This window comes from Eulemur rufifrons, chromosome 24 (assembly GCF_041146395.1).
Source record: "Eulemur rufifrons isolate Redbay chromosome 24, OSU_ERuf_1, whole genome shotgun sequence".
Taxonomy (NCBI): Eukaryota; Metazoa; Chordata; class Mammalia; order Primates; family Lemuridae; genus Eulemur; species Eulemur rufifrons.
In genome coordinates this window covers 23,130,595-23,154,795 of record NC_091006.1, presented here as the reverse complement: position 1 = coordinate 23,154,795, position 24,201 = coordinate 23,130,595, and the positions used below count along the sequence as shown (strand labels likewise).

At 41.1% G+C, this 24,201-nt stretch overlaps 2 protein-coding genes across 4 annotated transcripts in view; both read left to right on the top strand.

Annotated features, from left to right (window-relative positions):
- Nucleotides 1-4,118: 4,118 nt before the first annotated feature.
- On the top strand, nucleotides 4,119-6,334 carry UTP3 (UTP3 small subunit processome component). The gene has a single exon (XM_069458241.1). The coding sequence runs from the start codon at nucleotides 4,452-4,454 to the stop codon at nucleotides 5,877-5,879; it is 1,428 nt and encodes a 475-aa protein (XP_069314342.1). The 5' UTR covers nucleotides 4,119-4,451; the 3' UTR covers nucleotides 5,880-6,334.
- An 8,995-nt stretch (nucleotides 6,335-15,329) lies between these two features.
- The window catches only part of RUFY3 (RUN and FYVE domain containing 3), a 69,040-nt gene continuing 60,168 nt past the window's right edge, over nucleotides 15,330-24,201 (top strand). For all 3 annotated transcript variants that reach the window (XM_069458234.1, XM_069458236.1, XM_069458237.1), the window contains exon 1: nucleotides 15,330-15,755. In XM_069458234.1, the coding sequence (XP_069314335.1) occupies nucleotides 15,398-15,755 (358 nt within the window). In that variant the 5' untranslated portion in view covers nucleotides 15,330-15,397. The remainder of the gene's footprint in view (nucleotides 15,756-24,201) is intronic.

Genomic DNA, 24,201 nt, shown 5'->3' with positions numbered 1-24,201 from the left:
ATCTCCTAAAGGGCTTACAGTAAGGCAAAAAGAGTATTCTTTTTAAAAACCTGTTGGCTCCCATTAGTGTAGCTTGCTAACTCCTGAGCCAGGCATCACAATACTGTAATAAAGATTCAAGTTAATGACAAATTGTAGTTGCCACAAATATTAATAGTTAAATGTCAAGTGTTATTTAATATGAGTTCATTTTCTCTGAGGACTGTTTTTTCTTTTTAATTTGGCATACACTTATGATAAAGTTATTAATCTGTCTTTTCAGGAATATAAATTTTTAACAAAAAAATTTCCTTTCCTAAGTGTTAAATAATTCTAAGATTAGGCTATGGAAAGGTACATGGGAGCTGCTAAAAAAAGAACTGTCTTTTCAACTGCTATTTATCAAAAGGATCTAAGAATGTTAGAGTACAATACTCTGAATATTCATTGGGTATTGCAACTTTGTTCTGGATAGGAAATTAATGTGTGGTATAAACTTAATAATATTAATGTGATCATTCCCATTTAAAATATCCAAAATATTTTTCGAACTTATCTATAATAATACATGCATTTTGGTCTTGAACTATAAATTCTCAAATAATTTGCAACAAAAATGAACTGGGATTTGTTTTATGTGCCTAAATAAAACTTAATGTTTAGATACAGTGAAAATTTAACACATTTAAAGCAATGATATAATTACGGTCCTAGCTTAGATGTCACATTCTTTAAGCAATATTTCCAAAATAATCTAAAGGTGATTTCTCACCCCTCTGATATCTTACAGCACTGGGTTTATGTTAAACACTGCCTTATATTTTAATAATCTGTACGCATATCTTCTTTTCTACTTGATTATAAACTCCTTAATAGGCTAATTCACCTTTGGATCCACTATCAGTATGTAGCATTCTGCTACAGATAGTAAAGTTAATAATAGCTGAATGACAAAATCTGTTAAGATTTACATTCAAAAATGAATTTTATTCATCAGAACATAAGATTCTAAAATAAAATTCATCTTACCATCAGAACACAAGACTTTTACCCACACTTTATTAAATTGTATTTTCCAAAATCTTGTAAAAATTTAAAATGCTTGGCCAGGCGCAGTGGCTCACACCTGTAATCCTAGCATTTTGGGAAGCTGAGGCAGTAGGATGGCTTGAGGCCAAGAGTTTGAGGTTACAGTGAACTAGGATGATGCCACTGTACTCTAGCCCAAGAGTGACCCTGACTCAAAAAACCCTTAAGAAACCTTTGAGCACTTTGCAAAGATCGTTTAGTTACTAGTATCTTTTCTAAAAATTTGTATTCTTTTTCTTTTTCTTTTTTTTTTTTTTTTGAGACAGCACGTTGCTCTGTCACGCTGGCTGTAGTGCAGTGGCTTCATCACAGCTCACTGCAATCTCTAACTCCCAGGCTCAAGCGATCCTCCTACCTCAGCCTTCTGAGCAGCTAGGACTACAGGTGCACACCACCACACCCAGCTAATTTTTCTGCTTTTTGTAGAGACAGGGTCTCACTCTTGGTCAGACTGGTCTTGAGCTCCTGACCTCAAGCAATCCTCTGCCTCAGCCTCCCAAAATGCTTATAGGCTTGCGCCTTTGTGCCCAGCCTGTATTATTTTTCTTAACCTAATTACACCATACTTTCTTTAAAGAAATTGTCACCATTAATATTAGCAACATATCAAAAGTTCAGCTTCCTACGTTTAAAGGTATCAAAATACTAACTCTGAACCTTTCATATGCAATGTCTGACAATCTTGCATTACGCCAAGATTACAGGGCAGTTCTTTCACACATCTAGCCCTAATAATATTTCTAAAGATCAGTTTGACTAATTCTTCCCTTATTACTACCCTCTTCCTCAAATACTTTCATCTGTGCTTCGGGTTTTTCTCATCCACCAGCTACCCTTCTGGGAAAGGCCTAAAACTCATTCATACTAAAAGGGCAAAGGACTGCTACCAGCTAACTGTGAAAGCCTGGAGTGGGAACTCTGTCCCTGGTTTCTGTGCCAGATGAGCAGGTGTAATCTCCCCAAATCTCTGTTTCCACATGTATAAAATGAAACAAGTTGGGACTAAGGATTCCTGAAATCCATTGCAGCTCAGGTTATCTCCCTTTGATATGTTTGCAGCCTTATGTATCACTCACTCACTCACTCGGTTTTATGCAGCACTTGAGATAGGTAATCAAATACAGATGCTCTTTGATTTATAATAGGGTTGCCTTCCAATAAACCCAACATAAATTGATTGAAAATATCCTAAGTTGAAAGTGAGTGTTTTTGTTTGTTTTTAAGACACGATCTTGCTCTGTCTCACGGACTAGAGTGCAGTGGCATAATCATAGCTCACTGCAACCTCAAGCTCCCAGGCTCAAGCAATCCTCCCACCTAAGCCTCCTAAGCAGTTAGGACTACAGGCACATGCCACCACACCCAGCTAATTTTTCTATTTTTTGTTTGTTTGTTTGTTTGTTTGCTTTGAGCTTGAGTCTTGCTCTGTTGCCTGAGCTAGAGTGCTGTGGCGTCAGCCTAGTTCACAGCAACCTCAAACTCCTGGGCTCAAGTGATCCTCCTGCTTAAGCATCCCAAGGAGCTGGGACTACAGGTGCAAAACACCATGCCCGGCAATTTTTTCTATTTTTAGTAGAGACGGGGTCCTACTCTCTCTCAGGCTGGTCTTGAACTCCTGACCTCAAGCCATCCGCCTGCCTCGGCCTCCCAGAGTGCTAGGATTACCAGCGTGAACCACTGTGCCTGGCCTGAAAGTGAGCTTTTGAAACATTTTTGACTTATGAGGGGTTTGTCTGGAAGTAGCTTCATCATAGGTCCAGGAGTGCAGTGAGTGCCTATCATATTGTTACCATTGTAAAGTAAAAAAAAAGAAAAAAATCATAAGTCAAAATATTAAGTTGGGAACTGTAATTTCAATACCTATTCATTAAACAAAAATTCATTGGACACCTACTCTGTGCCAAGCATTGTATTAGGTGTTTGAAATATCAGCGTTTGTAGAGATGTATTAAATGATATGGAAGAAATGAGGGAAAGACAACTAAGGGAGTTTAAAGAAAAGACCAAAGAGGCAATTCTTAAGCTGTCTCTTGCATACGATAGAAATTCCCAAAGGTTGGGCAGAAGTAGCAAACCCTTTTTAGGGGATATGTCGTGTCCAAAGACAGATGTAAAAGGTAAAAGCTTAGTACTTTCAGCAGCTGGCTGGGTAACACAGGACGTGCGGTGGGTACGTATTCACAGTACTTATCCCAATTGTACTTGGCATGTTCTGTGTGATCACTTGATGAACGCGTGACCCCCCGCTAGACCACGAGTACCACGAGGGCAAGAACAGCATCTGCTTTTGTCCACCATTGTTCTCCCAGAGCCTAGCACGCTGCCTGACACTGAAGTTTGGCGCTTAATCAATGCTTAAGAATAAATAATAAAGGGTCACCTCTGAGAGTTAAAGTGTCATTTCCCAAACATCTTAAAGAATAAGCCTCTTCGCGGTGCCTTTCCCCTTCTAAACAGGATCGATCTGAGCAACCCACTTCAGCTCCTTCGGACGAGTCAAACCCTACTGCGGGGCTCTGTCCTCACACCATCACCCCTCAGGGCCACCTAGGATTTACAGATCCCGTGGAACGGGCCACTGAGCCCTGCCGACAGGGAGAAGAAAATGGGGATGAGTTAAACCCGACATGAAGACCCAGCCTGCGCTCTCGCCCGGAAGCCTAAAGTCGCATTTTGGAATCCAGCGGCGCCGCCGCCGCAGCCTCACTCAGGCTGTGGTGACAGAAATACGTCATTTGGAAGTTGCTGCGAAAAAAAGAGAGAAAAGCAATCTGATCAACTTCCAGACTAATATGCGGAGAAAAGAAAACAAACTCAGTTCCTTCAACAGGAAAACTAAATCCGCCAGCACTCGGTTCCCGGTCACCAGCACCGGGTACAAGCGAAGCAGAGCGCACCGGACCGCCCCGGACCTCTCCTGGGCGTAGAGGTACAGCGCCCCCTACTGGTCTCCATGAGCTCGCCTGCTAGTGCCGTCAGGATTTCGTCCCCCAGCCACGCCCAGGCTCGCGAGAGTGAGTGCAGCGGCCTCAACAAACGGTGCTGCGGAACGGAACTTGCCTAACCTGTTGTTCCCGCACGGAAAGATTTTAATTCAACGAAAAAGATGGGCGTTAAATGGCACAGGGAAAACGAAGGTGATAACGTGACTACGCCTAAGGGAGTGAGCGGAAGTCCGGGTTCGCACGCCACGCGGAGAGCATTCTGGGGACCGGAAGGAAGTGGATACTCCTGCCGCAGATCCAGGCGTCCGCCAGCTCGCGTGGTAAGAGAGCGCGCGGCTGTGTAGAACAGCGTTTTGCTGGGGCGCGTTGTTCGTGCGCCGAGGTCAGAAGTGGCCAAAATTCCGGTGTCGCTGTAGAACCTGAGGCCGCGTGTGAGCCATGGTGGGGAGATCCCGGCGGCGCGGAGCAGCCAAGTGGGCAGCTGTGCGAGCCAACGCAGGTCGCAGCCCTGCTGACGAAAATGAAGATGATTTAGGATTGCCACCCTCACCAGGGGACTCCAGCTACTACCAAGATCAGGTAGATGACTTTCATGAGGCACGATCCCGGGCCGTCTTGGCCAAGGGTTGGAACGAAGTAGAGAGTGGAGATGAGGAGGATGGCGTTGAGGAGGAGGAGGTGCTACCCCTAGATATAGACGATGAGGACGACGAAGATGGAGGGAGTGCGGGGAATGAGGAAGATGATGATGATGATGATGATGATGGTGGGAGCTCCGTGCAAAGTGAGGCCGAGGCCTTTCTGGATCCCAGTTTGTCCTGGGGACAGAGGAAAAAACTTTATTATGACACTGACTATGGTTCCAAGTCCCGAGGCCGGCAGAGTCAACAAGAAGTAGAGGAGGAGGAAAAAGAAGAGGAGGAGGAGGCGCAGGTCATTCAGCGGCGCCTAGCCCAGGCCCTGCAAGAGGATGATTTTGGGGTTGAGTGGGTGGAGGCATTTGCAAAACCTGTGCCTCAGGTAGATGAGGCTGAGACACGGGTCGTGAAGGATTTGGCTAAAGTTTCAGCGAAAGAGAAGCTGAAAATGTTGCGAAAGGAATCACCAGAGCTTTTGGAGCTGATAGAAGACCTTAAAGTCAAGTTGACAGAGGTGAAGGATGAGCTGGAGCCACTGTTACAGTTGGTGGAGCAAGGGATCATTCCACCCGGCAAAGGAAGCCAATACTTGAGGACCAAGTACAACCTCTACTTGAATTATTGCTCCAACATCAGTTTTTATTTGATCCTGAAAGCTAGGAGAGTCCCGGCACATGGACATCCTGTCATAGAAAGGCTTGTTACCTACCGAAATTTGATTAACAAGCTGTCGATTGTGGATCAGAAGCTGTCCTCCGAAATTCGTCATCTACTCACACTTAAGGATGGTGCTATAAAGACAGAACTGAATCCAAAAGCAAAATCCACCAAGGCCAAACCAAAGTCTGTTTCAAATACTTCCACTGCTGATACAGTTCTTTCTGATGATTCTGATTTTGATGAAGGAGCTCACCTGAAATACTATAAGGAAATAGAAGACAGGCAAAAGCTGAAGAGGAAGAAAGAAGAAAATAGCACTGAAGAACAGGCTCTTGAAGATCAAAATGCAAAGAGGGCCATTACCTATCAGATTGCTAAAAATAGGGGACTTACTCCTAGGAGAAAGAAAATTGATCGCAATCCCAGAGTGAAACACAGGGAGAAGTTCAGAAGAGCCAAAATTCGAAGAAGAGGCCAGGTTCGAGAAGTTCGTAGGGAAGAGCAACGTTATAGTGGTGAATTATCTGGCATTCGTGCAGGAGTTAAAAAGAGCATTAAGCTTAAATGAAGTTTTTGCTTAAAGTTTTTGGCAATAATTTTAGGTCAATAAATTTTTACTTTTAACTGAAGTGATTGTATTACTATATAATACCTAACCTTATATTTTAAAAATTCTTTTCAACAGGGATTTTTTTTTTGAGGTATTGCTCAATTTATTTGTCCTTTATATTAGGTCACACTGAGAACTGTGGGAGCAATGTGAAGGTATTTGAGAAAAGGTATCGTGTTGAAAAAAGTTCTCCAATAGTCTGTCAAGTAGTAGCCTAGGGAAACTTCACAGCTAGTTGTGGAGCGTTTATCAAACTTAGAACACTTACAATTTCATAAAAAGATTGCACCTTTGACAGTCTTCTTATTTGTAAGATAGCCTATAAAATAGTTATAACCCATTTCATTTACCTAACTTATCCTTCATTCTTGGGCAGGATACTTGTTAATAAAGGGGTTGTATGTTAACATGGATTTCATACATTCTGTGTGGTTTAAAACTTAGGAATGAAGAGGAACTTTGTTAAAAAGTAGAAAAAGGAAAAGACATGCTGTAATTATATCAATTGTAAATATTTTCTAATAGTTCTTAATGTGGTAAATAAGGTAAGAATTCCATTTCCCCTTCTGTACTGGTGACTTGCAGTGGTTGCTGTTTGTACTCCATTTGCTAAAAATGTGGTATGATTACTACTAGGTAAGTGGCAACTTCAAGGGGCAACAAAGTTACATTTTTGTTTACAGTTATTCTGGTCTACATTGTAAGGGGAAGATGTTAAAAATACTTAGGATGATGCCAGGGAAGAAAATGAAAGGGATAGTGAAGGAAACCACAAGAAAAGTCTTAATTGTGTCATTAAACATTGTGCTAGCTGCTAAAGATGCAGAGATGATGAGTGGTTAATATTTTAAAACTCTTGCCATGTATCAGTTGTGCATCATTTAATCCTTAATAACTTTGTGAGATGATACTGTTCTCTCACAGGTGAGGATGCTGAAATTCTGGGAGACTGACTTTCTAAAGGACAATGGCTTTTGATTAGAACCCAAACATTCATTGTCTTAACCTCTGGCTTACAGCTGCTTCCTCAGAGTAGCACATATGACAAATTATTTTCTGATAAATAAAAGAGATAGGTTGGAAATAAAAGTAACACTAAATGCTTACTTAAGGCACTTTTCTGAGCACTTCATTTGTACTTATTTCCTTTATTCCTCATAACAGCCCTATGTGGTAAATTCTATTATCCACATTTTGAAGATAATGAAACTGCAGCAAAGAGAAGTAACTTTCTTAAGGTCATATAGTTACTAAGTGGCACAGCCAGGATTCCAGCGCAGCCTTTCTGGCTTCAGAACCCAATGCTATACTTCCTTCTCTGATGTAGTAGAAAAAGTACAGATTTTGGGGTTAATTTATGAGGGCATTTTGAGTTACTCTCTGAGCTTCATTTTCTTCATCTTTATAATTCCATTATGCTCTTGGAGAAGCCATATAATGGTGGTTAAGAGCAGACTAATTAGGTTACTGGGTTCCTAACCCAGCTCCATCACTTAGTACCTGTGACTTCGGGGAAGTTACTTGATTTCCCTGTTCCTCAGTTTTTAAATCTAAAGCAGGGATAATAGTAATGCCTACTTCGTAGAGTTATTATGAGGATTATGTGAATTAACATATGTAAAGCACTTAAAATATCTATTATACAGTAATCATCTAATAAGTGTTGGCTTATGAGAGAAATTACGGAAGAAAGGCCAGCATTGGGTGAGCACATGAAAGAGCTATAGAAAATCTAGGACAGGGCAAAAAGAGGATATATAAAGTTAGAGGTTGAAAGTATTTGATAGTCAACCAGGTGCAGGAGCGTATGCTTGCAGTCCCAGCTATTTGGGAGGCTGAGGCTGGAGGATTGCTTGAGCCCAGGAAGTTCAAGACCAGCCCCAGCAACATAGTGAGACCAGTCCCTAAAAAATAAATTTAAAAATTTTAAAAGAAGATATTCTAGTTCTATATCAAATCCCTGCCACATATATATACACAGAGAGAGGGGGAGAGTTGTGGAGAGAAAAAAAATGTATGTTTTGAAGAAAGAAAAATCTTTTACTTAGGAAAGTAGAAAAAATTAAGCCTTTTATGTATTCCTTCAAATACATTCCTTCAGAGACTGAACAACACTTTACAAATACTAATTCATTTTGGGATAGCTAGGCTGTAGATGGTACTATCCTGTGTTATAAACATAAAACATGGCCTTGTCTAATGTGAGTTAATAGCAAAAGAAGTTGCTGGATTTGATATTTACGTCTTTTAAAACTTGTATTTAAAGAATGCTGAGATGTGCTGTGTACTGTCCTAACAAGTCGTAAACCAAGGTGATGATCATTTTTCACAGAGACTCAACTGTGAACTCTGGAGAGCTTCATGGATAAGAGTTCAATAAAGTAGGTTACTGAAGTAGGTATCAAGCATCAATACAAAGCAACAACCTGTTAGTTTTATGGCAACATATTAAACTATGGGCAGCTATGGAAAATATAAAATGTGAAAAATTAAAGTAGAAAAAACATCAAATTAGTTATCCAGTAACTTACTCTGCCACTAACCAGCTGACTAGCTTTGGGCTAGTCAATTTCTCTAAGCCATAGTTTATCTATATTCTTATCTGTAAAGAGTTAAATAAGGTAGGTAAACATACCACTTTAATTTTTGTGTAGAAATAAATTTGATTTGTTTATCAGACTTCTAAAAACAACCTAGTAGCTTTTGGCAAACTGGAAAATTTCTGTAATCTTAAAGATAAAAACCACCTTAGATAAAAATTAGCTTAAATAACTTTAATAATTATATTCGTGTGTGTCACCAAATATTTGATATGTCTGAGGGATGGCTGGAGTTGCTTATTTTTCCTTGCTGGTTCTAGGAAATAAAAGAATTTTAAGTTAATACGTTAAAGTATACAAGTTACATTACCAGCCAGAATAATACAGGAAGGTGAAACTTATTATACATCTCAGTGATCATAATGATGAACTTGTATCACTGTGTGAATAGTAGATGATGCCAAAAAAAGGCATGTAGTATTGAACTGGAGTTTCTTTTTTTCTTTTGAGACAGGGTCTTGCCGTGTCTCCTGTCCCAGAGTGCAGTGGCATCATCATAGCTCACTGCAACCTCGAACTCCTGGGCTCCAACGATTCTCCTGCCTCAGCCTCTGGACTGAGGCAGGGACTATAGGCACACTCCACCACGCTCTGCTAAGTTTTCTATTTTTTGTAGAGACAGGGTTTCACTCTTGGTCCGGCTGATCTCAAACTCCTGGTGTCAAGGGATCCTCCCCGCCTCGGCCTCCCAAAGTGCTAGGATTACAGGCATGAGCTACTGTACCCGGCCTGAACTAGAATTTCAAATGATTCAAACTGGAAAAGAAAGTTGCTTCAGGTAATCCGATTATATTTTTTATTCATTTAGATATTCATTCTAAAATATTTGTAATTTGCCTTTGGAAATTTAAAAGAAACAGTACAAAAACTTTACCACCACCCAAAATCAACAAATGTTAACCTGTATGTTTTTAATTTTGTGTAAGGTGTATTTTCTCATCTCAAAGTTTTTAATTTGATGTAGTTACTTTAGCTATGTATTCCAGGTGATTCATTTTCTTGATTATTTCAGTTATTCTTAGAAAACAATGATTTTACATTTGCTTCAAAGCAAAGCTTTAAATGATAGGAAATACTAAGAATCTGAGCTGGGTGTGGTGACTCACACCTGTAATCCCAGCCCTGTGGGAGGACTGCTTGAGGCCAGGCATTCCAGACCACTGTGGGCAAGAGAGGGAGATGCTGTCTCTACAAATATATATATTTTTTTTAAAAAAAATGAGGTGGGCATCATCACCCTCAGCTACTTGGGGGGCTAAGGTGGGAAGATCGGTCTGAGCCCAGAGTTTGATGTTAGAGTGAGCTATGATGATGGCACTGCATTCCAGTCCTGGCAACAGAGCAAGACTCTGTCTCTTTGGGGGGGGGGGGTGTGAAATTGATAGACAAAAAAACCTGGAGGAAACTAGTAAATGTTCTGCTTTAAGAAAGACGATATATAGGGTAGTGATTAGAGGACTGGCCTTTGGAGCCAGATTGAGTTCAAATCCCGGTTTCATCACTTACCACGTGTCTTTGGTCCACTCAACCTCTCTGTGCCCCAGTTACGTCACACTGAATATATCTGTTACAGCCTTTAAATAGTTAATCTATGTAACATATATTTAGAAGAGCACTTGCCAGGTAGTAAGTGCTTAGTGTTAGTTATTAATCCATTTTAAAAAACCTAATTTATTCCACTTGAATGAGTTAATTTTCTCCTTGGTTCTACCAGTGGTTCTTAAATCAGAATACCTGAGGATCAGTTGGTAAGTTTAAAATGTGGATTCCTGGCTAATCCAAGTGCAGTGGCGTTTGCAACTAATTGATCACAACCAGTTACAGATTCATTTGTTCCTTCTCCACTCCCACTGCCTCACTTGACCAGCCTGTGCCCTACCTCCACAGATTCTGATTCAGCTGGCCTGGTGTGGGGCACAGGGATCTCTTTTTAATAGGCACACCACATGATTTGGATCTATAAGGTCTACAGAACACATTTTGGGAAATGCTGCTCTGGGCACACTGATTTTTACGTTTCTTTCAGCTAATAACATTAGGCATATGAATGAAATTAATTACAATAAAATATGATGTAGTATTACCATGGGACTGCAAAACCTTGAGGGCAGCCCTCTAAAATAGCCCTGGAGAATTTGTTGAAAGCAGTGGGCCTTTCCCCCGCAGAACATAGCATAGTCCTAATGGCTACATTTTATGTATCATGTCAGTGGGTTCCTGGACTCCCTGCAGCCAGGAGCCTGTGGACCTCAGCTAGAAAACCTTATAGGGGAATGTACCTTTGTACCTTTTAATCTTTTTTTTTTTTTCTTTCAGCATATTATGGGGGTACATAAGTTTTGGTTACGTATATTGCCCTTGCCCCCTACCATTTACTCTTGAGCATAGCTTTAATATGGCCTGTTTTAATATGTATACTAAAAGATCATTTTACCATGGGTGAGGGAGGGGGTTATTTGAATTATATAGATAATAATTTTATTAGCACCTAGAATTTTTCTACATTTACTAAATGACTTCTTTTAGACATACTTGCATTTTTATTCACACCTCACTTGAACATGCATAAAAAGGGAAATATAAATATAAGCCAAATAAAAGTTATTCCTAAACTTCATATTCAGTCAAACTTACCTGAATCATTTCCATTCAGGGGCCCCAATGGCAACAGACAGGATCAAAGATTTTTGATAGGATCTTTAAAAGAATGTGAAGGGGGCCAAGAACTACTTAGAGAAATAAATCCTTTATGCTCTGTAAAAAGGAGAAACTTAAAGATGTCAACTTTGGGAGTAGGCTTGGACCCATTAAAATTAAAGCAATTAACTGCTTAAATAGGATGCCATGGAACCTCAAAAATGGCATGTACCTCTCTATGTAGGGAAAGCAGAAAAGTGTCACAGATCTGTTTCAGTAGAATTTAAGGGAAGATGGGTATGGCAATATGAGTAATGCCAAACATGATAAAGCTTAGCCACAGGCAACAGGGGTGAGGCAAGATAGGAAGATAATCTTTGAACGGCAGGGAGGGGGTAGATCATGAAAGGCCTTACTAGGTAGTTAAGGCACTTAGATTGTATCCCAGATATGGAGAAGCCAACCAAGGTTTTTTTAAGAAAGTGTGACATGATTAGGTCAATCTTCAGAAAAGTAAATTACTCATTCTAACTGCTACAGAGCAGAGGAACTGAAATTAATTAAAATTAGAGGCAGGGAAGCCAGGCTCCATGGCACACACCCATAGTCCCAGCTACTTGGTAGGCAGAGGCCGGAGGATCACTTGAGACCAGGAGTTGGAGACCAGCCTGGGCAACATAGTGAGACCCTGTCTCAAGCAAAAACAAAAACCTAGAGGCACCTAGCAGTCCTTTGCAGCAACATTGGCAAGAAAAGATAAAGCTTTAAAGCAGAGAGGACAAATTAAAAGATTTAAGGGAAATTTGGAAGAATTTAAAGGAGAGAGCATGAGAATTTGGACAAACTAGATAAAGTCATGGAAGGTAAGAAAAAGCAAACCACCAAATAGCTTAAGCAACACTATTAAGATATTAAACACTCTAAATAGACACAAAATGTGATAAGCTCCTCTTGAATTCTATTTCTTACAGTATATACAAAGAACACAACTTTGCTGTTAGATATTCATAAAAAAGATATAATTATCAAACTATTAAAATAGTCCCTCAGTATGTTTTGTTTTCTGTTATAAAAGTAACAAATCCATTATAGACTATTTGCGAATGGAGAAAAGTAGAGAAATGCAAAAATATATCCATATTTCTATCACCCAAACTGCCATTGATTGACCTAGACTAAATAAATTGCTTATACTTCTTAAAGTTTCTCCAATAAACAGCAGATATAAATTGACTAGATATTTTTATAATTAATGTCTTGGAAAAATAAGTTAATGACAGTCATCAAAATTTAGTAATTCAGAAGTAAAAAACAATAGACTTAAGAGCTTTCACACGGGGGCATTATATTAACCGGTATAAATAAATTTCTGCATTGATTACAATAAGTTTAACATGAAGTCTTAAATTGAGTGCACTGTTTTCAAATAAGATTTTTTCCAAGTACCATACAATGTAAAACAAATGGCTCACGAAAACCATTATTTTAGAATCGTAATAAAACTATGTGCTCTACTGAAAAAGAATAGCAACCCTTCTTAAGCAGTATCTTCTGTTCACAGGTGTAAGCTTATACTAAAATACTAAAAATACATTATCATCCATGACATTGACCTCTAAGAAGTTTTGTAATATAGCCTAAGTATCCATCCTTAAGATCACCAAAGAGTATTAAAAAGCAAACATGGATAACTAAAAATAAAATGCAGAAAAAGTTGAAAAGCCCTTCCTGCTTTATTTCATAGGAAAATTCTTAATTATAGTGCTTGGATTTTGTCTCTTTAAAACACTGTAGGAAGTTGCTCTGTGCATTTTCAAGAAGGAGCAACATGTTTAGGCTTGTTTTTATAATCTCAGCTTCCTTAAATGTGTATAGCAGCTGTATCAGCCCATTATGTCACTAAAGGCAATGCAGAGCTGTGATTATATTATTGATCGAAAAGCTAAAAGCATTAAGAAACTGGGAACTTGGAGTACCATCCACGTCTAAAGAAACTTCATAAATAGCTTTGCCTGTAAATTTTAAAGGACTCATAGTTCAGCTGATTTTCTGTATTCATTATACTGCCACTCAATTAATGGCACAGAACATAAATAGAACTCTTTAAAAGTAGAGGCACAAAAAAACTAATATACTGATTCCAGAGCATGTCACTGTTTCTATACCTATAGGTATCTTGGTTAACAAGTAAGGAGAAAGCTGGCAATTTAGACCAGATGGCATTTCATACTTTGTTAAGCTATTGACTCCCTTGGGTATTACTGGCCTTTCTCAAGTATGGTTTGTGAGGATTCTGCTCTCTTCTTCTACCTATGATGGGATAAGTAGATTCTTGTCAAATTCTTTACTGAAATACTGCAAAAACACCTCTATGATGGAAACTGACAAGAATATAATGATATTTAGCAATTTCTTTATACAAAAACAGGGTAAGAGATCCAGTTAAGGATGAGTGTTAAAACCATATAATACATCTGGAAACTTTCAGTCTTTGTTTTCAAGGTATTGTACAGTTTGCAGTTCCTAAAAGACAAATACATCTGTCAAGACTCTCACTCTTACCAAAAGAGTGAAAGGAAAAGGCCCAACAAACCTCCAAAATGCTAAAGATATGATGAAAAGCTTTTTTCCCCAACTCAGTTTTCTTCTTGTAAGTTATACACTGTTTTGCCAAAATGATAAAATATAGCTACTAATAATAATTATTTAACCCTATGTTAGACTATGTTTTGAAGGCCTTACTTGTATTTCTTATTTAACCCTCACAACATTTCTATGAGTGTGTAATACAATCACTCTACAGAAGAAGACAGATAACTTACTCAAGTAGGTTATTAAGACTGGGATCAACAGGTCAGGGAAATTCCAGAAAACTGAAAAGTTCCTAGGAAATTTTCTAAGAAATTAGCTTCTTGTAAACATTTCCTTTTTTAATGTTTCTTATTGAAAAGACTTGGTGAAGAATAGTATTAGAAGTCTCATGGTAATTTCTGGTGGTAATAATTTCAAGAGTGATTTACAGAGAATAACAACAATAAAAAGGTTTACTTTTCCTTTCAGAGAAGTATAACTTCCTCTACAGAGGGAAAGATTGAACAGAGAAAGGGAAAAGCAGGTAGGCAAAATGTTACACAACAGTGATTTTTAATTATGAGTCAACATTGGATCCTATGCCAGCAATTTGCAAGCCAAACACAAAGCTAATCAGATAGGAATCCAGGATAAAGAATAACGATAGTAACTGAAAATTGTCTTTATTAGAGAAAGACATGTTTACTCAAAGGAATTACTGGATCAGTAATCATTGATTTAAATATTCAAAATAAAGCAACGGTGGCCAATTACTAGCGAGACACAGGCACTATGAAGGTGAAAACTGTCGACCTATAATAGACACTTGTCACGTAAATTCTCAGCTGTTTGGCTTAAAATGCACTCATGCGCACCCGGAGCACTAAAAAACCAGGGAGTTAAAGTGAAAGGAAATACAAGATTTCTATAGAGAGCACATGACGGGAACAAAAGAGGTGGTGGAAGGAAGACACCCACCTCTGGTTTCTCACATAAAAAGCTCATGAATCAAAACTATGAATAAACGGTTGACGTTCCAGTGTGTGAAAGGCAAATCATACAGTTTAATACCCGGGGGGAAGAAGGTGGCTTTTTAAAATTAGCTTTCGCCTCTTCAACCTAGATCTTTGTGCCTTCGTGCTACCGATAAAATTGGCGGTTACACACAAAAACGCCGCTAGATATTTCGCCAGGTCTCCCACCCCTCAAGCACCAACGGGGCAAACGCCCCGGACCGCCTTAGAAGGCCGTGCCGGGGGCGGAGGGGGGTAAAAGACGAGGCCCCGGGCAGCGTTTCCTCCCCCGGGTCGGGAGAGGGACCGGCCCTGTGGGAGGGAAGCGGAAGGTGGGAAGTGGGAAGCGGAGGACGCTGCCCCCTAGGGGAGCCGAGTCGCAGGCTTGGGGCCGGGGCGGGAGGGGCCGTGGAGAAGAGGCGGCCGGTAAGGAGGCCGCGCCGTCGGGCGGGGCCGTCCCTCCAGCTGGCTCGGACCCCGGCGGGGCGGGCTGTGGACCCAGCGGCGGAGCCCAGGCGCGCCGGCCCGCGGCCAAGGAGAAAGGTGGCGGCGGCGGCACGGACGGGACCGTCCTGCCGGGACCCCGCCCTGACCCTCTGCTCCCCCGCCGAGGCCTGGGCGCGAGTAGGAGGCGGCGGCAAAGAAAGAAGCGAGCATGGCTGAGACTCCGCCGCCGCCCACAGCTGGTGCTGAAAGTTGCAGCGAGGAGCCGGCGAGGGGCGGGGAGTGGCGGCCGGAGGCGCCGCGCCACGCTGCTGCCGGGGTCACGGAGCAAGAGGACGAGGCGCGGCCGCGGCCGGCCTCCCCCGCTGGGCAGTCGGAGCCCGACTCGCCGGTGGCCGCCCCCTTTTTCTTGCTCTATCCGGGCGATGGAGGTGCCGGCTTCGCAGCGCGCCCGCCGCCGCAACAGCAGCGCACCTGGAGGACCCCACCGTCGCCGGGCTCCCCGCTGCCCTTCCTGTTGCTGAGCTACCCGAGCGGCGGCGGCGCCGGAGGCGGCAGCGGCAAACAGCGTGAGTGGCGGCGGGGGATGGGGACGCGGGCAGGGAAGGGGCACTCGGCGGGGAAGGGCCGGGCCGGCCCCCACGGAGCTCCGCCTCCCGCTGGGTGGCTGGAGCCGACCGGCCGGGAGGCGGGGGCGCTGGGGACGGCCCTCGGGAAGCTCCTGTTCCCAGGTGCCGGCGTAAGTCGGGGGACGACTGTGGTCTGGGCGCCGGATTATTTACCTCCGAGTCTCCCCAGGCCGCGCGCTTCTGCCCAGCCTGGTCTCCCTCCCCTCGGGCTGGGCGCTGGTCTTCGCCGGCCTCACACGTGCTCCGGCGGGGGCGGTGAGCGGCCCGCCCGCCTGCACCGGGGCGCCCGGCCTTGCGGGGTCGGGCTGGGCACCTTCCCGGGAGGAGTCGAGGAGGGGGCGGCGCCCCGACACCGGCCGACCCGCTGACGCGCTTTTTGCGGGCTCCGGGCGCGGCGGCCGAGTAGGTGTGGCCGCTTCAGGGGTGCTCCTAACTAATTTTTTATGGGCGTTCATTCCGTACCCGCAAATATGACCTATCCATGCCCGGAACAGGAAAGAAATCTGTAGTGGTGCGCGGGACGACAAGAAGAAAATGTGTGGCTTTGGGAACGGTACTTCGCAGGATTATATCGTGTCAGGAAGAGGCCTCCACCTTTTGAAGCCACTTTCTCACTGGAGAGCCCTGAATGCAGCTGGCCCCCACTCGGTGCTGCATTTTATCAGGCAACTAATGTTTATGGCTACTGGCAATGAGCAGGACCCTAAAGTAGGCAATGGGTATCAAAAGCCTCATGAAGGAGTGTGAAATCGGGTTTAAAAAGACAAGTTCTTACAGTATGGAAATGTGGCTGACGATACAAGGCATACTATAAATGCCAAACATTTTGCTGTATGGTATAAGTTCTGAAAAGAGACAGAGGAACTTGCCTGAGGTGGGGATCGCTCCATCTCTCTCTTTCTGTCTCTCATATATATTTTTTTTTGAGACAGAGTCTCACTCTGTTGCCCAGGCTAGAGTGCCGTGGTGTCAGCCTAACTCACAGCAACCTCAGACTCCTGGGCTCAGGCAATCCTCCTGCCTCAGCCTCCCGAGTAGCTGGGACTACAGGCTTGCGCCACCATGCCCGGCTAATTTTTTTTTCTATATATATTTTTAGCTGTCCATATAATTTCTTTGTATTTTTAGTAGAGACAGGGTCTCGCTCTTGCTCAGGCTGGTCTCGAACTCCTGACCTCGAGCGATCCTCCTGCCTTGGCCTCCCAGAGTGCTAGGATTACAAGTGTGAGCCACTGCGCCCGGCCTGACTCTCGTATTTTTTAAAGCACCAACGCAAATCTTTTAACTGTTCTGCACTGCCAAGAAACCCTGACTTCACCGTTTCTTCCACCAATCCATCCCCTAGGAAAAGGTTAACATTTGTTGATTATTTCCTGTTTGTGTGAGCTGTGGATTATCAGGGTTAATACATATCTGTGAGCCAAATATGATGCCACTTTTTCCGATGAAGTAGAAGATCAGTGTGATTACATGATTTGTCCTAAGTAGCGGCTTAAGAGAAGGAATGCAGGTGACCCAGATTCTTGTCTACCAAGCCCATGCTCTTTAATCGGACAACAGAGTTCAGAAACTGAGATAGTAAATGCCAGATCAACATAAGGGTCCATTGGGTTCAGCTGGAGGTAGTCCGGTGTTACTACCTTCTTATTACTTAGAAAGTGGGCGAACACTGACCATTGGCTAAGAGTCTTAGTAAAACCATAGTTTGTGTCTTGGAGTGGTCTGCACTAATGTCTGTTTATACAGCAGAGGAGGAAAAGAAAAGAATCTTCTCAAGCAGACCACATTCTGAGGAATTCGCTTTCTACTTTGTACTTTAAGCACAGCCTCTTTTTTTCCTCCTTAAAGTGTTCTATTTCTGGGCAATCTTGTTTGTTAGCCGCATTACTATGGAATAAAGAAGAGACTCCTATCATTTCTCTCTGTAACCGTTATGGTACAAGGTTTGACATAGAATTTTTCAAGTGTTTGCCAGTATCAGTTGTGAGGATTATCTGAATTTCAGTTAATTTATTTAATTCCTTCCTTTTACTAAAAGTTGACTTTCTTTTTTTAATTAGTGTTAGAAAATAATATTGTATTATTCTTACTAATAATGTTGCATAAGCATAATCAAGATCAGGAATGGAAGACTTAAAGCTAAAGTTTCACTGAGTGTGATCTCTTAGTCTCTACCTTGCAATACTAGCAAATGTATGAAATGATTTGTTGGCATATTAAGTTCTAATATTTCCTCTTGGTCTTTATATCTGAAATAGTTTATTGGGTGTAAGTGCACAGAAAAATTACTGGGAAAATACACATGTCCCATTTCTTCTGCTTTTAAAGACCAGTCACTGAAGACATTTTGCATTAGTTAAAAAAAAAATCACTGCTACATATTTTATTCAAATACAAAATTGACTTAAAGTAGTTCTTGTTTTGGACTATAAGTTTTTATTTTTACCTGTTATTTTTATATGTATTTTAGAACCTAAGCATACTTAGGAAAAGAGAATACTCTAGATATGAATAAAAGATAGTTCCTTGTCACCCTGCAGAATCAATGGAATATTGCTTTCTATAATGTACCTGGGTAGAACTCTGATTTTCCTGCTCATAAAAGAAACTGGAGACCAAACAATTTTTAAAAGACTTTTTTTTTTTTTTTTTGAGACAGAGTCTCGCTCTGTTGCCCAGGCTAGACTGCCGTGGCATCAGCCTAGCTCACAGCAACCTCAAACTCCTGGGCTCAAGCGATCCTCCTGCCTCAGCCTCCCGAGTAGCTGGGACTATAGGCATGCACCACCATGCCCGGCTAATTTTTCTATATGTATATTTTTAGCTGTCCATATAATTTCTTTCTATTTTTTTATTAGAGACAGGGTCTCGCTCTTGCTCAGGCTGGTCTCGAATTCCTGACCTACAGCGATCCTCCCGCCTCAGCCTCCCAGGGTGCTAGGTTTACAAGCGTGAGCCACCGTGCCCGGCCGGCTCTTCATTTTTTAACAGAAGTTTTACTGTAGTTCTGAAACTCAAACAATTACCAATAAAGGATGTGACTAGTAAGATAATTGTACTAGTGGCCACCATTTGTGGAATATTTTTATGTGCCACGCAGAGAGCTGGAAACTTCACATGTAACAGTACTTATCTTTTTTTTTTTTTAACTGAAGGCCAGAGAATGAATTCATATTCCTGCATAGTTTTGTCTTCAAAGCCCATCGTCTTAATCACTGTATGCTGCCTCACCAAGGCCTTGATGAAACCAGTTTGGGTGGAGGGCAGTGGTAGGAGGGATAGCAGAGGAAAGGTGGCAAAGAAAGCAACTTTGGGGACTAAAAGGCAAGTGTTGGCCTCAAAACATATTCACTTGACTGTATTGTCTTGCATCTTTTCCCTTTTCATTTGACTTTTCACAGAAATCTGCATGTTAAAGAGGTAGGATTTTATATCAAGAAGCTAAGAAAACATTTTTCTACTGTAGGCTATAGGTAGTAAAAGGTGTAGATGGATGATGATGGAAGTGCAGCAGAATTAACTGGATGAAATAATGATTTTCTTTTATTTTTTTTTTGCTGGCTAATACTTTTGAAAATTCCTTTAAAAGAGCTGACTAAAAGATGTGCTGCCCCTTTATTATTGTACAGTAGGCAACCTGTAGCCTACATAAATAAAAGTGAAGCCCATATTAATGACTTTTTCAGGATATCAGAACTGTTCCATTTTTACCCAAACCTTATTAATATTGAAACTTCTCCCTGTTGTGTGAAGTGGCTCATGTATGAGCCTTAAAATTTGTTTTGGGAAGTCTGTAGTGCACCATAAGCATTAAAACAACTCGTGTGAAATTTTGTGAAAGGGAATGTTTTTAGAGTTTGAATAATTGCAAAAAGGTTTATAGTCTTCTAAAACTTCTTGGGGCTGCTGGCCAAGGTGACAGCCTATTTTGACTGCCTAACACTCAGCATGTGTCAAAGAGAGTGGTAGGGCAGAGGCTGGAAAGTTTGAAAGGTGTGGGAACCTTAATGCATGGGAAAGGACAGCTTGACAGGCCGGGGCAGCTAGAGGCATGTAGAAAGCAGAAGTTGTTCAGCACGTTGCCTTTAGAGTGCGGTTCTTCTAACTTTAGAATCTCTTTAGGTACTCTCCACAGACATGTATCTACTTCTGCTGCCTTTTTTATGACCTTAGGAACTCTGGTTGTTCCCTAATGCTTGGTAAAATTCTGACCGATCTCTCTTCTTCCTTCCTCAAAACCCAAGAGACACCACAGTGTACCCTTTCCCTTTTACTTTCCTCTGCCTCAGTCCCATAAACATTTATCCTTACTGACTTTCATTTCATGTGACAATAGGGGTTTTTTTTTCCAGAGGCAAAAGCACTTATTATAGTGATGCTAATGGCTGACATTTACTTACTGTTTATGCCAAGAGCCAGGCTAAGCATTTTACTTCATTTAACTCTTAGTTAACATTATTATCTGCAGTTTGTCATTGAAGAAATGGGCACAGAGACAAGTCATTTGGTAAGGTTACTCAGCTTCTAAGTGATGGACCTAGGACTCATTGTGGGCATTCTGACTCCAGAGTCCACATGTTCCGCTGCATTCCTTTATCCGTGGGGTCCCTAACACCCTGGCCTTGGACCCCTACCAGTCCGAGGGCCACACAGCAGGAGGTGAGTGGCTGGGAAGCCAGTGAAGCTTCATCTGTATTTACAGTTTCATCTGTATTTACGCAGCTCCTCATGGCTTGCTCACAGCACCACCTGATCTCCACCTCCTGTCAGATCAGCAGCAGCATTAGAATCTCACAAGAGGGCAAACCCTGCTGTGAACTGCAAACTGTGCATGCAAGAGAACTAGGTCTCTCACTAGGTTAAGATAATTTAATGCCTGATGATCTGAGGTGGAGCTGAAGCAGTGATGCTAGCACGGGGGAGCAGCTGCAAATACGAATTATCATTAGCAGAGAGGTTTGGCCGCGCAATAAATGTAATGCACCTGAATCATCCCAACCACTGACCCCCCAGGTCTGTGGAAAAATTGTCTTCCATGAAACCAGTCCCTGGTGATAACAAGGTTGGGGAATGCTGCTTTGTAGCCTCCCATAACTGGAATCTGGTACTAGCTTGGAGGCTCCTTTTCGGGCAACGGCCCCCTGGTTAGTTGTTCTACTCACTAAAGCCCTATTTGCTAAAATGAGTGAATGAATGAAATTGCCAAGGCACCAATTTGATAGAGAAAATAATTGTGTATGTCACAACAATGAATGGTCTATTTATGACAGAGATGTAGGAATTTCTCAAGAACCTGTAATGTCTGTTTCTTGTCTACTGCCTTGTCCTTTCTGCTGTACCCCTAATGGCTTCTACATAGAAGGTGCCCTACACATGTGAAATGAACGAATCTGTTATATATACATGAATAAAGCCTGTGTGAGAATGACCTGTTCGTTGGGACATAAATATAGTTTGTATAGAACTTGGGGGTTTTCATGGTTAAAGTAAAAACACAAGAGTGGAAAAATACCATTGCAAGAATATATACATATTTTTAACAAGTATCTATTGAAAGTCTGGTATTTGATAGGTACTATTTTGAGCAGATATATAAATGGTGTGCAAAACAGGCAGTTCTCTTCTCATAGAGTCTGTGATCTTTGTGAAGCTAGTTATTTAGTTTCATTTTACAGAAGAGTCAACTGAGGCAAGAGGAGGGTACACGTCCCAAGGTCATTTACTAAGTTGTTGGTACATTACGTTTGTAAATCATTACCTGCTGTCACTGAGCCATGAAATCAGTTTTCCTTTCCAAGGTAGAAGTTATTCCTAGGCTTATGCTGGTTAATTTTAACAAGTGAAAGATGATGCATTGTAATACTCCTGGTGGTGCTTATTTCTAACAAAATAATAACTTAGCTTCCTGGATATAATCATTTTATGGTTACTTACTGTCATCTTTAGTTAATAACTATAAAGTGATACTGAGCCTGCCAAGTGTATAAAACTAAAATTGAAGACATCTCAAAATCAGAGGTAGAGATATTAATAATAGGTTGTGGCTCTGGGAAAAGATGGGAGGTCCGAGGGCAGACTGGAGCATGTGAAATAATCATGGTCATTCAGTCAAATAATCCTACAGTTCAGCAGAAACATCTGGGCTTTCACCTATGTCATCATGATGATAATTCATCAAGGATACCTTTCGTGCTAACAGCAACTACTGAAATAGGGGGAAAATGAGATTTTTCTCCTTAAATTCTGAAACCATGATTCAGGAAGCCTCAGGAAACAGAACTTTGTGATCTTTACAAATTGATTTAGTTGCACAAGTTGACAAATTTTAGGAAGCACCATGATGTACAAAATAGGAACAAGGTAATAGGAGGAGACAACTAATTATAAAAGAAATAGGCTAGGCATGGTGGCTCACACCACTTTGGGAGGTGGCGGCTGAAGGATGCTTAAGGCCAGGAGTTAAAGACCACCTGGGCAACACAGTGAGACCTCCATCACTACAAAAAAATAGAAAAGTCAGGCAGGCAGTGGTTTGCACCTAGAGCTCCAACTACTCAGGAAGCTGAGGCGGGAGGATTCCTTGAGTACAGGATTTCAAGGTTGCAGTGAGTTTTGATAGCACCACTGCACTCCAGCCTAGGATAACAAAATAAGACCCTGTCTCAAAAAAAAAAGTCAAGAAAAAAAGAAATAAATGACATGGCTCTTTCCCTCAAATCTGTTAGGTAGGATTGGCATATCTGTAAGAAATCTATAAATTTATTTCTGAAAAGTATTTAAATAATATTTAAAACAAAAAATTAGAAATAATCGAAATGCCCACCAGCATGAAAATGAGTCAGAAAATTGTTTATACATACAATGGAACATTACCTTAAAATACAGCAACCAAAAGGATAAGCTATAGCTACATACTGCTGTGTGGACGAATCTTAGAAAATGCAATGTGAAGTGAAAGGCTTAGAGAGTTTTATAGAGCATGAAATCCTTTCTATAAAGTTGAAAAAAACTGAAGCTAAATATGTTGTTTAGCCATCCATATATTTGTAATAATATTTTTAAAATAAGATAATGATTTAAACAAAGTTCAGAGGTGGTTGCCTTAAAAGGAGAAGCAGTTCAGAAAAGAGGAGCACATAAATGCATGTAAGTTGTTGGTCCATTTCTCCAGCTGGGCGATGATTTTGTGGATATTGATTGTATTCTTTAAAGAATTCAATTTATATATTGTTTCTATTTTTGAAACTGTCTACAATGAGTCATTTTAGAAAATGATTGCCCCTTCATTTATCTTTTCCTATTCTGATTGTTATCACATGTTCTTAATGTGTCCAATTAGTAGGTAAATGTGGAAAGGAGTCAGTGAGATGGTTTTTTCAGTTGTCTCCCCAGAGTGGTAGTACAGTGAACCAGTACGTTGTCTGTTAGGATGGTTGAGAAGAACTTGGTTTACCCCTTGCCAGCACATAACAGGAAAAATCCATGCTGGGTTCTTGGTTTGTCAGAAAATGTCCACTTACTAAAATATGTAAGGTGGGGGACTAAGTAGAGTATATGGTTTGTGAAGCAGTAAGGTGTAAAGTGTGAAAGCTGATTTAAAAAATCTTCAAATATTAAATTTGTTGAAACTTACATTTAGGAAATTTCATGAAGACCTTGCCTGTGTTACTTTGTTTGGTTTGGTTTTTATTTCTTGTTATTTTTTCTGAGTAAAATTTAATTTGAGGGGAAGGGTTAGAGTGCTTAAGTTCCAGAATGTAGAAGAAAACATGGGTTTTGGGTGCATCTAGACAGAAGTAGCTTGGAATAATGGATCTGCCACCGCTCATTATGTGCTCCTGGGCCAGTTACCCTTGGCTGTAGTTTGGTTTCCTTGTATATAAAGAGGAGGTATCAGTATCTACTTTGCAGTGTTTCTGTGAGGATTTGATGTGGTATTTGTAAAGCACCTAACAGAAAATAAAAATTCAATAAGTAATAGCTACCTTAAGTAATTTTTCCACACTATAACAAGAACATTGAGCCTGAAAAATCAATCTTTGCAGCAGCTGAGTACAAATATACTTTAGGAGGAATGTAACTTCGAACTTTGAAATGTATATCTTGCTTGCTTTGAATCAGTCATAATGTAGAAAATTCAGTCTGTTTAAGCAGCTGGAACACAGGGCTGTTGATTCTGTTTTAGGGCCACAGACTGCACTCTTGCCCTCCTCACAACCATCTTACAAATATGTGCCATTATTCACAAATGGGATCAAATGAGAAAACAGTTCAACACAGCCTGTATAATAATTAGTGTCTATATGAGAAAAAAAGTCAAGGTTTATATACCTTATTGACGGCTTAATATTATCTTTGTATTCAAACCTATTATGTTTACTGAGTA